Source organism: Bos indicus x Bos taurus, chromosome 10 (genome assembly GCF_003369695.1).
Source record: "Bos indicus x Bos taurus breed Angus x Brahman F1 hybrid chromosome 10, Bos_hybrid_MaternalHap_v2.0, whole genome shotgun sequence".
NCBI lineage: Eukaryota > Metazoa > Chordata > Mammalia > Artiodactyla > Bovidae > Bos > Bos indicus x Bos taurus.
In genome coordinates, this window is record NC_040085.1 from 55,064,011 (window position 1) to 55,077,958 (window position 13,948).

The 13,948-nt window shown below is 39.5% G+C and overlaps 1 protein-coding gene across 1 annotated transcript in view; it reads left to right on the forward strand.

The window, feature by feature from the left end:
* SECISBP2L (SECIS binding protein 2 like) overlaps positions 1–13,745 on the forward strand; it is a 60,187-nt gene extending 46,442 nt beyond the window's left edge. The window contains exon 18 of the mRNA XM_027554056.1: positions 9,490–13,745. Within this exon, the coding sequence (XP_027409857.1) occupies positions 9,490–10,172 (683 nt within the window). The 3' untranslated portion in view covers positions 10,173–13,745. The remainder of the gene's footprint in view (positions 1–9,489) is intronic.
* The last annotated feature ends 203 nt before the right edge of the window (positions 13,746–13,948 follow it).

Below are 13,948 nucleotides of genomic sequence, written 5' to 3' on the forward strand. Positions count from 1 at the left end.
AACAATAGAATGGGAAGGACTAGAGATCTCTTCAGGAAAGTTTGAGATACCAAGGGAACATTTCCTGCAAAGCTGGCACAATAAAGGACAGAAATGGTATGGACCTAACAGAAGCAGAATCTTCCTAACAGAAGCAGAATATTAAGAAAAGATGGCAAGAATATACAGAACTATACAAATAAGATCTTTATGACCCAGATAACCATGATGGTGTGATCACTCACTTAGAGCCAGAGACATCCTGGAATGCGAAGTCAAGTGGGCCTTAGGAAGCATCGCTATGAACAAAGCTAGTGGAGGGTGATGGAATTCCTGCTGAGTTATTTCAGGTCCTAAAAAATGATGCTGTTAAAGCGCTATACTCAGTATGCCAGCAAATTTGGAAAACTCAGCAGTGGCCACAGGATTGAAAAAGGTCAGTTTTCATTCCAATCCCAAAGAAAGGTAATGCCAAAGAATGTTCTGACTACTGCATAATTGCACTCATCTCCCACGCTTGCAAAGTAATGCTCAAAATTCTGCAAGCCAGGTTTCAACAGTACGTGAACCAGGAACTTCCCAGATTTTCAAGCTGGATTTAGAAAAGGCAGAGAAGCCAGAGATCAAATTGCCAACATCCCTTGGATCGTAGAAAAAGCAAGAGAGTTCCAGAAAGACATCTTCTTCTGCTTTATTGACTACGCCAAAGTCTTTGACTGTGTGGATCACAACAAACTGGAAAATTCTTAAAGAGATGGGAATACCAGATCACCTGACCTGCCTCCTGAGAAATCAGTATACAGGTCAAGGAGCACCAGTTAGAACTGGACATGGAACAACAGACTGGTTCCAGATTGGGAAAGGAGTATGTCAAGGCTGTATATTGTCACCCTGCTTATTTAACTTATATGCAGAGCACAGCATGTGAAATGCTGGACTGGATGAAGCACAAGCTGGAATCAAGATTGCCAGGAGAAATATCAGTAACCGTACATATGCAGATGACACCACCCTTATGGCAGAAAGCAAAGAGGAACTAAAGAGCCTCATGATGAAAGTGAAAGAGGAGAATGAAAAAGCTGGCTTAAAACTCAGCATTTGAAAAATGGACATCATAGCATCTGGTCCCATCACATGGCAAATAGATAGGGAAACAATGGAAACAGTGAGAGACTTTATTTTGGGGGGCTCCAAAATCACTGCAGATGGTGACTGCAGCCATGAAATTAAAAGATGCTTGCTCCTGGGAAGGAAAGCTATGACAAACCTAGTCAGCATGTTAAAAAGCAGAGATATTACTTTACCAACAAAGGTCCGTCTTGTCAAAGCTATGGATTTTCCAGTAGTCATATATGGATGTGAGAGTTGGACATGAAGAAAGCTGAGCACTGTGGTGAACTATGGTGTTAGAGAAGACTCTTGAGAGTCCCTTGGACTGTAAGGAGTTCAAACCAGTCAGTCCTAAAGGAAATCAGCCCTGAATACTCATTGGAAGGACTGCTGCTGAAGTTCTAATACTTTGTCCACCTGATGCAAAGAACTGACTCTTTTCTTGAAAAGACCCTGATTCAGGGAAAAATTGAAGGCAGGAGGAGAAGGGGACGACAGAGGATGAGATGGTTGAATGATATCACCGATTCAATGGACATTGAGTTTGAGCAAGCTCTGGGAGTTGGTGATGGACAGGGAGGCCTGGCGTCCTGCAGTTCATGGGGTTGCAAAGAGTCGGACACAACTGAGCAACTGATTGAACTGAACTCAAGATTCTGGTGTATGATCTGATTTACCAGGATGCCAACAAAATGAGTGAAAATAATCATAAATAATTTGCTTTGAGAATAAAGCACAAAATTACTCTATTGGTATCAGATGTATTTGGCAACAGACATGAAACCCACTGATGTGGCCTCAAAAATTAGAATGTTTAATTATTTCACTGTGTTGTCAAGATCTCTAGCTCTGTCCTTCTTTCTCTTTTTCCATTTTCAGTCTGGGACTTCTTATTCTTGTGCTTCTCATCTCATATCCATAAACAGCTGCATTCGCCCTGGTCATCACAACAGTAGTCAAAAAGCAGAACGTTCAGGCAGTGGGCTCTTCTTATCAGTGAAGGAAACAGTTTTCAGAAGCCTTCACTTTTTGTTTCATTTGGCCAGAGCCAATCACGTCACTGCTTTTAGCTGCAAGGGAGATGTGGGGAAGAGATTATTTGGCAAGGAAGAATGGGATAGTTGTGATAGTCTGAGAACAATTTTAATTCCTCCTGTGGGACTGAGCTCAAGTCCATCCCAAGTTTGGGGGCTCTGTTAGGCAGGAGGAAAATGGGGAATGACTGTTGGGTAGACAACAAATAGTATCTTCCATGCCATCCTTGTGTAAGATTTTGAAAAATTTTTTTGTGATTTCCACAGTTTAAAGAAAAAGCGAAGCTGGGAAAGGATTGCTAAACACTGGTAGAGTGGAAAGGCTCCTGTCACCGCCCCGTGTTACTGTTCTTTGTGTGCACCTTAATTGTTTTGTTTGCTTGTGTTTTCCTTCCACCTGAGCTGAGTCTCGGTTCTGTCATACTTCCGTGAGACAGTTTCTAACATAAATCCCAATTAAACTAAGTTTTTTGAGATAGAAATTTGGCACATAATGGGCACTTTACATATAATAATAATAGCTCACTTACTGAATTCTTACGAGGCACTTTTTTTAACTCTTCGTGTTTATTAAGACATTTCATCTTCTGAGTAGTCCTTGGAGATAGGCTATCTTGTACAGCATTTTACAGATTAGAAAGCTAAAATGAAATGAGGTAAATAACTTGCCATTGTCACACAGCTCATAAGTTTCAGTGTAAAACCTATATTCTTAGCCAATGTGATGTAAATTTCCTGTCTGTTGAATGAATTCTCAGTAGGACCATACAGTAGGTTTTCAATAACTACTTATAAGGGAGGACTACTTCTGTCTGTCTTGAGTTTCCAGCTCATTCTCTGCCACCACACCTTATTCTGTTGGCTCTTGAAGTGACTTGGTGTTCCTTTACTGTATACAGTCTAAAGATGGATGCCTTCCCTCTGTGTACTAACTGAAGGGAGAAATATGCATACCTCATCCTCTGACAAAGCCAATAATGATTTGAAAGTTGAAAAGGCACTTTCACAAAGAACCAAATAACAAAACAGAAAGCACTGAGGGGTTCATAAGCAAAAGAACAGCTGTATTGAATATGTTCTTCTAAAATAAGCAATTTAGAAGCAGGTTCGCTTTGGATCAATAATATTTTCAGGTTTGTTAAGATCTTTGACTCTGCCTTTAAAATGCTGCCTAATCCCTTCTTTAAAAGTGGACTTCCAGGTGTGCTGTTCTGGCTTTAGACTGCCTATATTTTTCCCTCCCTCCTACCCACCAACTCCTCATCCAAAGAGGGCATTTTCATACTTGCTTGTTTCTCCTCTCCATCACAGTCATGTGTTTGTGTGCTCATAAGTTATTGATCAGGCTTCACCTGTTACTCTGAGGTGGCAGCCTGGGCCCTCCCCTGCATATGTGAACTCAGTGGCTCTTTGATCATTGTGATAAGTCTTTTGATGGCTAATCACAGAGTCCCTTGTCTCTGCTTCCAAGGTCATATTTCCTTTTCCTTTCCAAAGGACTCAATCTGGCTTTCAGCTTACCTACCTAGTAGCAGAATGCCCAAGATAGAACCTAGAGAAAGATCAGCCCTACTCAGTCTTAACGACCTCCTTTCTTTCTCCTGTTTCTTTGGCTCACTGTCAGGGGAGAGGTGAGGCTTTTTCTGAGACCCCATGTGAATTCTTACAGTGCTTTTGAAAGAGGTAAATAAGTGTTGGAAGGAAATATAAATGTGTACCTAAATTTTGTAATTTTTTTTTACTTTTTAAAGCAATTTTCTGCATAATTAACTGTATATGTGAAATTTTCATTTATTGTAAGGCTTATTTTCCCAGCACACACTGCATGCTAACCTAGGAACACAGAGATGGATGGGAATGAGGAGGGAGGAGGGGTAGAACAGCAAACACAGAACAAATGCATTTGAACCAGATATGCAGGAAGTGCTTTGCGACTTCAAGTTAGTGACCGTCTTTCCTAGGAAAGGCAGGAAAGGCTTTACCAAACAAATGACATTCAAGAGTGGTTATCAGAGCTGAGTAGGACTCTGAAGGGGAAAGGAGGAAAGCACATGTCATACAGAAAGCACAGCTTGTGCAAAGCCAAGCATAGTAAATAGAAAGGGTGTGACTTCTGTGAGCAGTGAAAATTCAAAATGACCTTGACCTGGAATGCATGACAGAGGGTTAAAATGAATGGGACCAGAAGGAATATTATGAAGGGGCTTGGTTATATACTAAATTAAGGAGTTTGGATTACTAAGGTAATAAAAAGCCAGTTAGTGATGTGGTCAGTTCACAAAGCCGATTAGAAGGATACTGTAGATGTACAGCAAGGTAAAGAAGGCTTGAATTAAGGCAGTAGTGACCAAATTTAGTAGTTTTTGAGCTCTGAGTGACATGGTATAGTTATGAGTTCAGTGGAGAAAGAGAATTAAGGATTACAGTAAGGTTTCTTCGGGAGAAGGCAATGGCACCCCACTCCAGTACTTTTGCCTGGAAAATCCCATGGATGGAGAAGCCTGGTGGGCTGCAGTCCATGGGGTCGCTAAGAGTCAGACATGACTGAGCAACTTTACTTTCACTTTTCACTTTCATGCATTGGAGAAGGAAATGGCAACCCACTCCAGTGTTCTTGCCTGAAGAATCCCAGGGACGAGGGAGCCTGGTGGGCTACTGTCTATGGGGTCACACAGAGTCAGACACGACTGAAGTGACTTAGCAGCAGTAGGGTTTCTTCTGCTTTGAGTCTGAAAATGATGTTAACTGAGAATGAGAATAAAGGAGGGGCGCTAGATTTTTTTGTCATGAGGCAGGAATGCAAGTAGAGAGACCTGTTATACACTTGAAGTAACTGCAGGAAAGAAAGATTTTTTCCCTAAACCACGTGCCCTAACTTCAGGTGGCCAAAATATGGTATATAGGGACAGAGGATGAGATAGTTGGATGGCATCACCAATTCAGTGGACATGAGTTGAGGTAAACTCTGGGAGTTGGTGATGGACAGGGAGGCCTGGCATGCTGCAGTTCATGGGGTCGCAGAGTCGGACACAACTGAGCAACATGTAATTGATAGGTGGCAATCAAGTATATTTGTATGAATAGACTTGCTTTATCATTACAGTTTGATCATTATGCCTATAAAATGAACATACCAGCTACAATGCAAATAGAAGGAAATTTTTATTTTTTAAGAAAACGCAAAAATAAGTAAGTGGGACTACACCAAATCAAACAGCTCTCTGCAGCAAAGGAAATCATCAACAAAATGAAAAGGCAACCTGTGGAATAGGAGAAAATATTTGCAAATCATATATCTGCTGAGGGGTTAATATCCAAAATATACAAAGAACTCATACAGCTCAATAGCAAAGAACAATCAGATTTAAGAGTGGGCAGAGGATCTGAATAGACATTTTTCCAAATAAAGACCAGTAGGTGCATGAAAAGATGCTTAACATCACCAGTCATCAGAGAAATCCCAAACAAATCCACAATGAAACATCTCCTCACAACTTGTTAAAATGGCTGTTGTCAAAATGGCTGCTGCTGCTGCTGCTGCTAAGTCGCTTCAGTCGTGTCCAACTCTGTGCAACCCCATAGACGGCAGCCCACCAGGCTCCCCCGTCCCTGGGATTCTCCAGGCAAGAACACTGGTGTGGGTAGCCGTTTCCTTCTCCAATGCATGAAAGGGAAAAGTGAAAGTGAAGTCACTCAGTCGTGTCTGACTCTTAGCGACCCTATGGACTGCAGCCTTCCAGGCTCCTCTGTCCATGGATTTTCCAAGCAAGAATACTGGAGTGGGGTGCCATTGCCTTCTCCGGTCAAAATGGCAATAAATAACAAATGTTTGCAAGGATGTGGAGCAAAGGGAACCCTTGTACACTGTTGGTCAGAATGAAAGTTGGTGCAGCCACTAAGGAAGACAATATGGAGGTTCCTCAAAATATGCAGATGAGAACTATCATATGATATAGCACTTCTACTTCCGGGTATTTCCCTGAAGAAAACAAAACATTAGCTCAAAAAGAGGTATTCACCTCCATGTTTATTACAGAGTTATTTATAGTAACTAAAATATGGAAGCAACTTAAGTGTCCATCGATAATTAAAGAGATAAAGAAGATCAGTGAATAAAGAAGATGTGTGTGGGGGTGTGGGTGTGTGCCACATACATTGGAATATTCATTTCAGTTCAGTCGCTCAGTCCTGTCCGACTCTTTGCGATCCCATGAATCGCAGCACGCCAGGCCTCCCTGTCTATGACCAACTCCAGGAGTTCACCCAGACTCACATCCATCGAGTCAGTGATGCCATCCAGCCATCTCATCCTCTGTCGTCCCCTTCTCCTCCTGCCCCCAATCCCTCCCAGCATCAGAGTCTTTTCCAATGAGTCAACTCTTTGCATGAGGTGCCCAAAGTACTGGAGTTTCAGTTTTAGCATCATTCCTTCCAAAGAAATCCCAGGGCTGATCTCCTTCAGAATGGACTGGTTGGATCTCCTTGCAGTCCAAGGGACTCTCAAGAGTCTTCTCCAACACCACAGTTCAAAAGCTTCAATTCTTCAGCGCTCAGCCTTCTTCACAGTCCAACTCTCACATCCATACATGACCACAGGAAAAACCATAGCCTTGACTAGACGAACCTTTGTTGGCAAAGTAACGTCTCTCCTTTTGAATATGCTATCTAGGTTGGTCATAACTTTCCTTCCAAGGAGTAAGCATCTTTTAATTTCATGGCTGCAGTCACCATCTGCAGTGATTTTGGAGCCCAAAAAAGTAAAGTCTGACACTGTTTCCACTGTTTCCCCATCTATTTCCCATGAAGAGATGGGACCGGATGCCATGAACTTTGTTTTCTGAATGTTGAGCTTTAAGCCAACTTTTTCACTCTCCACTTTCACTTTCATCAAGAGGCTTTTGAGTTCCTCTTCACTTTCTGCCATAAGGGTGGTGTCATCTGCATATCTGAGATTATTGATATTTCTCCCAGCAATCTTGATTCCAGCTTGTGTTTCTTCCAGTCCAGCATTTCTCATGATGTGCTCTGCCTATAAGTTAAATAAACAGGGTGACAATATACAGCCTTGACGTACTCCTTTTCCTATTTGGAAGCAGTCTGTTGTTCCATGTCCAGTTCTAACTGTTGCTTCTTGACCTGCATACAAATTTCTCAAGAGGCAGATCAAGTGGTCTGGTATTCCCATCTCTTTCAGAATTTTCCACAGTTTATTGTGATCCACACAGTCAAGGGCTTTGGCATAGTCATTAAAGCAGAAATAAATGTTTTTCTGGAACTCTCTTGCTTTTTCCATGATCCAGCGGATATTGGCAATTTGAACTCTGGTTCCTCTGCCTTTTCTAAAACCAGCTTGAACATCAGGAAGTTCACAGTTCACGTATTGCTGAAGCCTGGCTTGGAGAATTTTGAGCATTACTTTACTAGCGTGTGAGATGAGTGCAATTGTGCAGTAGTTTGAGCATTCTTTGGCATTGCCTTTCTTTGGGATTGGATAGAAAACTGACCTTTTCCAGTTCTGTGGCCACTGCTGAGTTTTCCAAATTTGCTGGCATATTGAGTGCAGCACTTTCACAGCATCATCTTTCAGGATTTGAAATAGCTCACCTGGAATTCCATCACCTCCACTAGCTTTGTTCGTAGTGATGTTTTCTAAGGCCCACTTGACTTCACATTCCAAGGATGTCTGGCTGTAGGTCAGTGATCATACCATCGTGGTTATCTGGGTCATGAAGATCTTTTTTGTACAGTTCTTCTGTGTATTCTTGCCATCTCTTCTTAATATCTTCTGCTTCTGTTAGGTCCATACCATTTCTGTCCTTTATCGAGCCCATCTTTGCATGAAATGTTCCTCTGGCATCTCTGATTTTCTTGAAGAGATCTCTAGTCTTTCCCATTCTGTTGTTTTCTTCTATTTCTTTGCATTGATTGCTGAAGAAGGCTTTCTTATCTCTTCTTGCTATTCTTTGGAACTCTGCATTCAGATGTTTATATCTTTCCTTTTCTCCTTTGCTTTTCGCTTCTCTTCTTTTCACAGCTATTTGTAAGGCTTCCCTAGACAGCCATTTTGCTTTTTTTGCATTTCTTTTCCATGGGGATGGTCTTGATCCCTGTCTCCTGCACAGTGTCACGAACCTCATTGCATAGAGCCATTAAAAATAATGAAATCTTGCCATTTATGATAACAAGGATGAGCCTTGAGGGCATTAGTGAAATAAGTCAGAGAAAGACAGACACCATATGATTTCATTTTTATGTGGAATCTTGAAAAAGAAATCCCCCAAGCGCATAGATAGAACAGATTGGTGGTTGCCAGAAGCATGGGGACTAGGGGTGGGTGAAATGGATGAAGGAGGTTAAAAAATTACCACCTTCCAGTTATAAATAAGGCACGGGGATCTAATGTACAGCATTGTGACTATAGTAATAATATTGGACTGCATATTTGAAGGTTGCTAAGAGGGTAGATCTTAAGGAAAGAAATAATTCCAAATGGGGATGGGTGTTAACTAGACTTCTTGTGGTGATCATTTCTCAGTATGTGCAAATACTGAATCATTATGTTGTGCACCTGAAGCTGTTATGTTTTATGTCAGTTATATCTCAGTGATAAAAAATTAAATGGAAAAAGTAAAACTCACAAAAAGTATGTGCAAGAGTTGCTCTTCATCTCCTGATTCCTAGTACATTTTTGCTGTAAACTGACTACTGTTGTTAAAAATAATACAGACTGTCACCACTGTATTGTATAGTAACATTATTTTTTTGGCTCCAGGGTCACTTGGTAAGCCAAGCAACATACATATATTATAAAACACATTTTCACAAATGTTAGAAATGCGTGCATGGCTTCTTTGCTATAAATGGAAACACAAGTTCCGTTACAGGCCAAGAGACAGCTTTGAGATAACTTGCTAAACGAGCACAACGTAAACCTGTCAGAACTCTTTCTTTCTTTTCTTTTTTTTAATCAGAGCCTTTCTAATGGGCATTTTGGCTCTGCCATCTGTGACTTGTGGATCCTTGATCCCAGGACACTTCAGGGCCAAAAAACGTTAGGCAGTTCATTGATTTTTGTGAATACGTGAGAGTCAATGAGCTTCTAGTAGTATTGGATCTTCTGCATTCTGAAGTATTAATATACTTATTTTGGCCTCTTTGTTGCTTTATGTTAAATGTACTGATTTAAAGAAATATTTTTGAGAGCTGTTTTCCATTTATAACATTTAAACTAGTACTAGAATAAGCTAAGTTTTTAGTTTTTTCAGTTAGTGAGCCAACAGATTTCTGTAGCCTATTCTTCTACTTCTGAAAGTTGCATGATTCTGAAACTGTTCTGATTTTTAAAAAATCTGTTTGATATTTGCAGAAACAAATTGGAGAAACATGGTGGAAACTTCCGATGGGCTGGAAACATCAGAAAACGAGAGAGAAGTTTCTTGTAAGCATAGCACATCTGAAAAACCCAATAAACTTCCATTTGACACAGCCCCTGTTGGTAAGCAGGCGTCATTAGTGACTGCAGGCAGTACTACCTCAGCTACAAACCCTGGAAAATCAGCAGTGGGCGATAAAGAGGAGGTGAAGCCAGATGACCTGGAATGGGCCTCACAGCAGAGTACGGAGACTGGCTCTTTAGATGGCAGCTGCCGGGATCTTCTGAATTCCTCCATCACCAGCACCACCAGCACTCTTGTACCTGGCATGCTTGAAGAAGAGGACGATGAGGAGGAGGAGGAGGAGGAAGATTATGCTCACGAACCCATATCTGTAGAAGTACAGCTCAATAGCAGAATTGAGTCTTGGGTCTCTGAGACCCAGAGAACGATGGAAACTCTTCAGCTTGGAAAAACCCTTAATGGTTCTGAGGAAGATAATGCAGAGCAAAGTGGGGAAGAGGAAGCAGAAGCGGCTGAGGTGCTAGAGCCAGGGATGGATAGCGAGGCCTGGACTACTGATCACCAAGCAAGCCAGGAACAGCAGAAGCCCAGCAACTGCAGCTCGCTGAACAAGGAGCACTCTGATTCTAATTATACACCCCCAGATCTATAACTCAGGAAATGTCAGCTGTCTGTCTCAAACTACATAAGGGTTACAGCCATTATAAATCTTTCATGCTTCATCTCAACATTTTGCACTGTCTAGTATTTAATATATGTATTTAATTCCTGACAAATATTTTTTAGCTTTCTTTTACTTGTTTTGTGATCCATAGCTTAACTGATACTTAGCATCTGTGTCTTTCTAAGAACTGTGTGGAAAATTCAGAATTGTTTCAGCCTTTTTATGGACAATAATGATTTTAAAAGAAGACCAGGTTTTAAAGAAAGTAATTTTAAAATGCCTATTTAGTCATTTTGAAAGCTACAGATCGAGGTTCTAAGGACAGGAGCAATTACCAATGTTTGCTTCAAGACTACACCTCCTATACTCTTAACTGTCTGACCAAAAAGTTGTTTGGGTTTCTTTAAAATAAAAGAAACCTGGAGGTAGAGTTAGAAAACTTAAAAAATGGCTGAGGGTAACTAAGTTCACAGTGATTTGTGTTAAAAATTGATGCAACTTGTATTCAGTCCACAAATGCTCATTTCAGTAGTCACTGATCATTATAATTGATTAAAGTTGGTTGGCTAAGTAGAGCCTCCAATACTTGGGCTGGCAAGGGAACCACCATGACAGATGAGAGCTGGCCTTATTTGTGCAAAGTGATAGGTGTTTAAATAGTGAGAAGTTGCCCATTAGAGGGCCTTCTGGTTTCTGGTTCACATTTGCTTCTTAATTACCTCAGGAATGCTCTTGTACATAGTTGTATTTGCATAAAATTAGGCAAATTTTGACAGGTGAATAACTGTAACCGGTTGTATGACTACAGCACTTACATGTAAATTATCCAGAAACAAAGTCTTACACTAGTGTGTTCTCTTGCATGCTTCTGACTTGGGATTCTCTGGACTTCAGATAGGATTTGATTGGGTATTCAGACTTGTCCAGAGTGAAAAATCATTGCACCTTTTAAGAAAACTACTTTGTCCCTAACCTTGAGCACCTGCTACATAACACTGACCATAGTTACTGATGGGAGTCAGGGAAAAAAACTGTATGCAGTTGTAACATGTATCCTGATAATCAAGGCTTGGAAGAAGTTTTGAAGAAAAGAGAAAGTTGTTCTAATTGTGCTGAAACTGTTAGATTTTAGAGTTTGCAGGTAGGTGCAGGTATTAATTCTAGATCATTGTTTATCTCTGCCCTTCTTCTGGGATGTTTAAACTCTTGGGAGAAATTAAAGTTAATGAGCTAAATGTTTTACTAATCAGTCACCACCTGATAGTAACCTTTGCAAGTTTATGATGGTGGGAGAATTAGGAATTACCTTTTTTCTGTCTTCCCTCCAACCACCTCCAGTTGGCCAATTTGTGTGTGCGTGCACACATACACACAGACGCGTGCCAGCTTTACACTTTCAACTCCCATAAGCAGGCACAGAAGTGAAGAGGAAGGGGTGTTTTCCTTGTCCAGGTTTTATGGGGCAGAGAGCTTTGCCTCACTGAGGTGAATCGGGCAGATTCTTGACTGAAGCATTGGGACTACTGTTCTGGTATTGATGTTTTATAATCCTGGCATTTAATTACTGGTGAAACCAGATTCTTGGTTGATGACTGACTTGTTTGTGAATTGTGAAAGTTTATGAGCATTGCTGTGTAGGAAATGTCAGTCTAACAACTTTATTAGTGTGCTAAAAGGGGACATTACTGTAGTGTCCTGTCTGAACTGTTTTTCAGCATAGACTTCTTAGGCACAAAGTGTCCAGTACTTAAAGAAATGTAGCATGTAAGGAATGAAGCCTCTCAAGTGGTAATCATGGATTTATATGTGGCAGATCTTTGTGTCTCTGTACATTTGGAAGTGTTCATTGATTTAAAGAAATGATAGAGATTTTGAATTACTGACAGTCTTAAAAGTAAATTGAAAACTTTTCATACTTTTTAATGGTGTAAATTTCCTTTGCTTGATGTCAGTGATTCAGATAACTCTTGATCTTAAAATAATGAATGGCTTTTCAAAGGTTTCTTATATTTTATACCTCTACTGAATGAGAATTGTCATTTTAGATTTTTGACATTTGTATCAAAAGGGAAGTTGAGGAAATCTTCAGAACACCAGTAGCTTTGAATTTTGCTATAGCCTTCAGAAGTGTTCAATTATGTGTTTGATAAATGCTCTTGCATGTGCAGGATCTTCTGCCAGCAAAGCAAACCAAGGGACCACAGCGTTTTTTATATGAGACAGTTGACCTCTACAGGACAACCCAAAATTTATTAAAGGAAATGCTACTATGTAGGATGTATGCTTAAGTAATTATTGATAATGTCTTTATAATTCATTTCCTTTAGATAAATTCTGGCATGTATGTATATTGTATGCAGGCGGAGGTGTGAAATTAGGAAAGGATTTTTTTCTGGATCTGGGTGAGTGGCTCTTTGGAGATCTAGAGAGATCTAATGGTAAGAGTAAGGGTTTATCATCACAAGAAATAAAAAACATAGTGATTTTTTTCTTCGTGTGTAGAGATTGTTTTACTGGCAATAATTGATATTAGATTTCTATTTCAGTACTTAAGTATATGAATTCAAGTATGAATTGCACTCCCACAATTAGATTTCTGCTTCAGTAGGTTTGTTTGCTGTGAAGATTACTTCTCAAAAGACAAAATGTTCATATTAGCTTAACTCTTGGTTTAAATATGTTTGTAAATGATGTAATATATTTCTTTTGACTAAAGATGGGGGGAAAAATGTGTGTTATACATTGAAAAGTTTTTAAAGGCTTTGACTGGAGGTCCTTTTTGCAGAGATGGTATTTTATATGCTTCCAGTATTTGGAAAAGAATTAGTCAAAAGGAATTCACATAGTTTAAATATTGAGAAATTAATATCCAAATAATGTACTTGCCTGATTTCTTAATAAGCTGGGGGAGGTGGGTGGGGTGGGAGTTACAGTGTGCAAATGAGTAGTGAACTCCACATTCATTTTTTCAACTCTAACATAAAACTGTTCAATCCTAACACATTGTTACTTTAATATATGTATAAAGAAGTATTACTGTTTGTAAAGCTGCTGTTTGCTTAAAAATAAACCTGTCATTTAAGTATTTTCTGTATGTTGTGCCAACAAGGTAGAACATTAACTTGTCTGTTTACTTTTTTTTGGTTTTTAAAAATTTTTTGTGAAGTAATTTATTATCTTCCTCCTACCTTGTTCCTTCCAAACTTTACACACTTCCGGAATCAACCAAACTGTTTGCCTAATCTGAAATCTGAATCCTAATTAATGATAAAAATTTAAACTTTGTTGGCACATCACACTTTAAAAGGATTTGTATTATTTTGTAATTTAATTTCTAAATATACCACATGAATTTATAATTTAATGTCTTAATTGTAATGCTCTAATTAAAAGCTAGCAAAATTATTATGAATTATAACATGAAGGGATTTTCATCTTGTTCTTTTGCTGTATGAAGGATGATTGTTATATCACATTTTAGAGGGTAATAACAGCTTTTTTGCACTATGTAAATACTAGTGGAGATTCTTCTGTAACTAATAAAATGATTATTGAAATGTAGTCTTGTCGTTTCAGAATAGGTGCTTAAGGTATTTATGACTTCCCCAATGTGTAGGATAGAGAAAATAATAAGAGTTCAGCTTATGGTATCCCTTAGTGCTCTCCTGGGTTAATCCACGAAGGTTATGAAATTTGCAAGACGAAGTCATTAGTAAAAATCTGTTTTGGATGATTAGTGTGATCTGTGTGTCATGGGTATAACA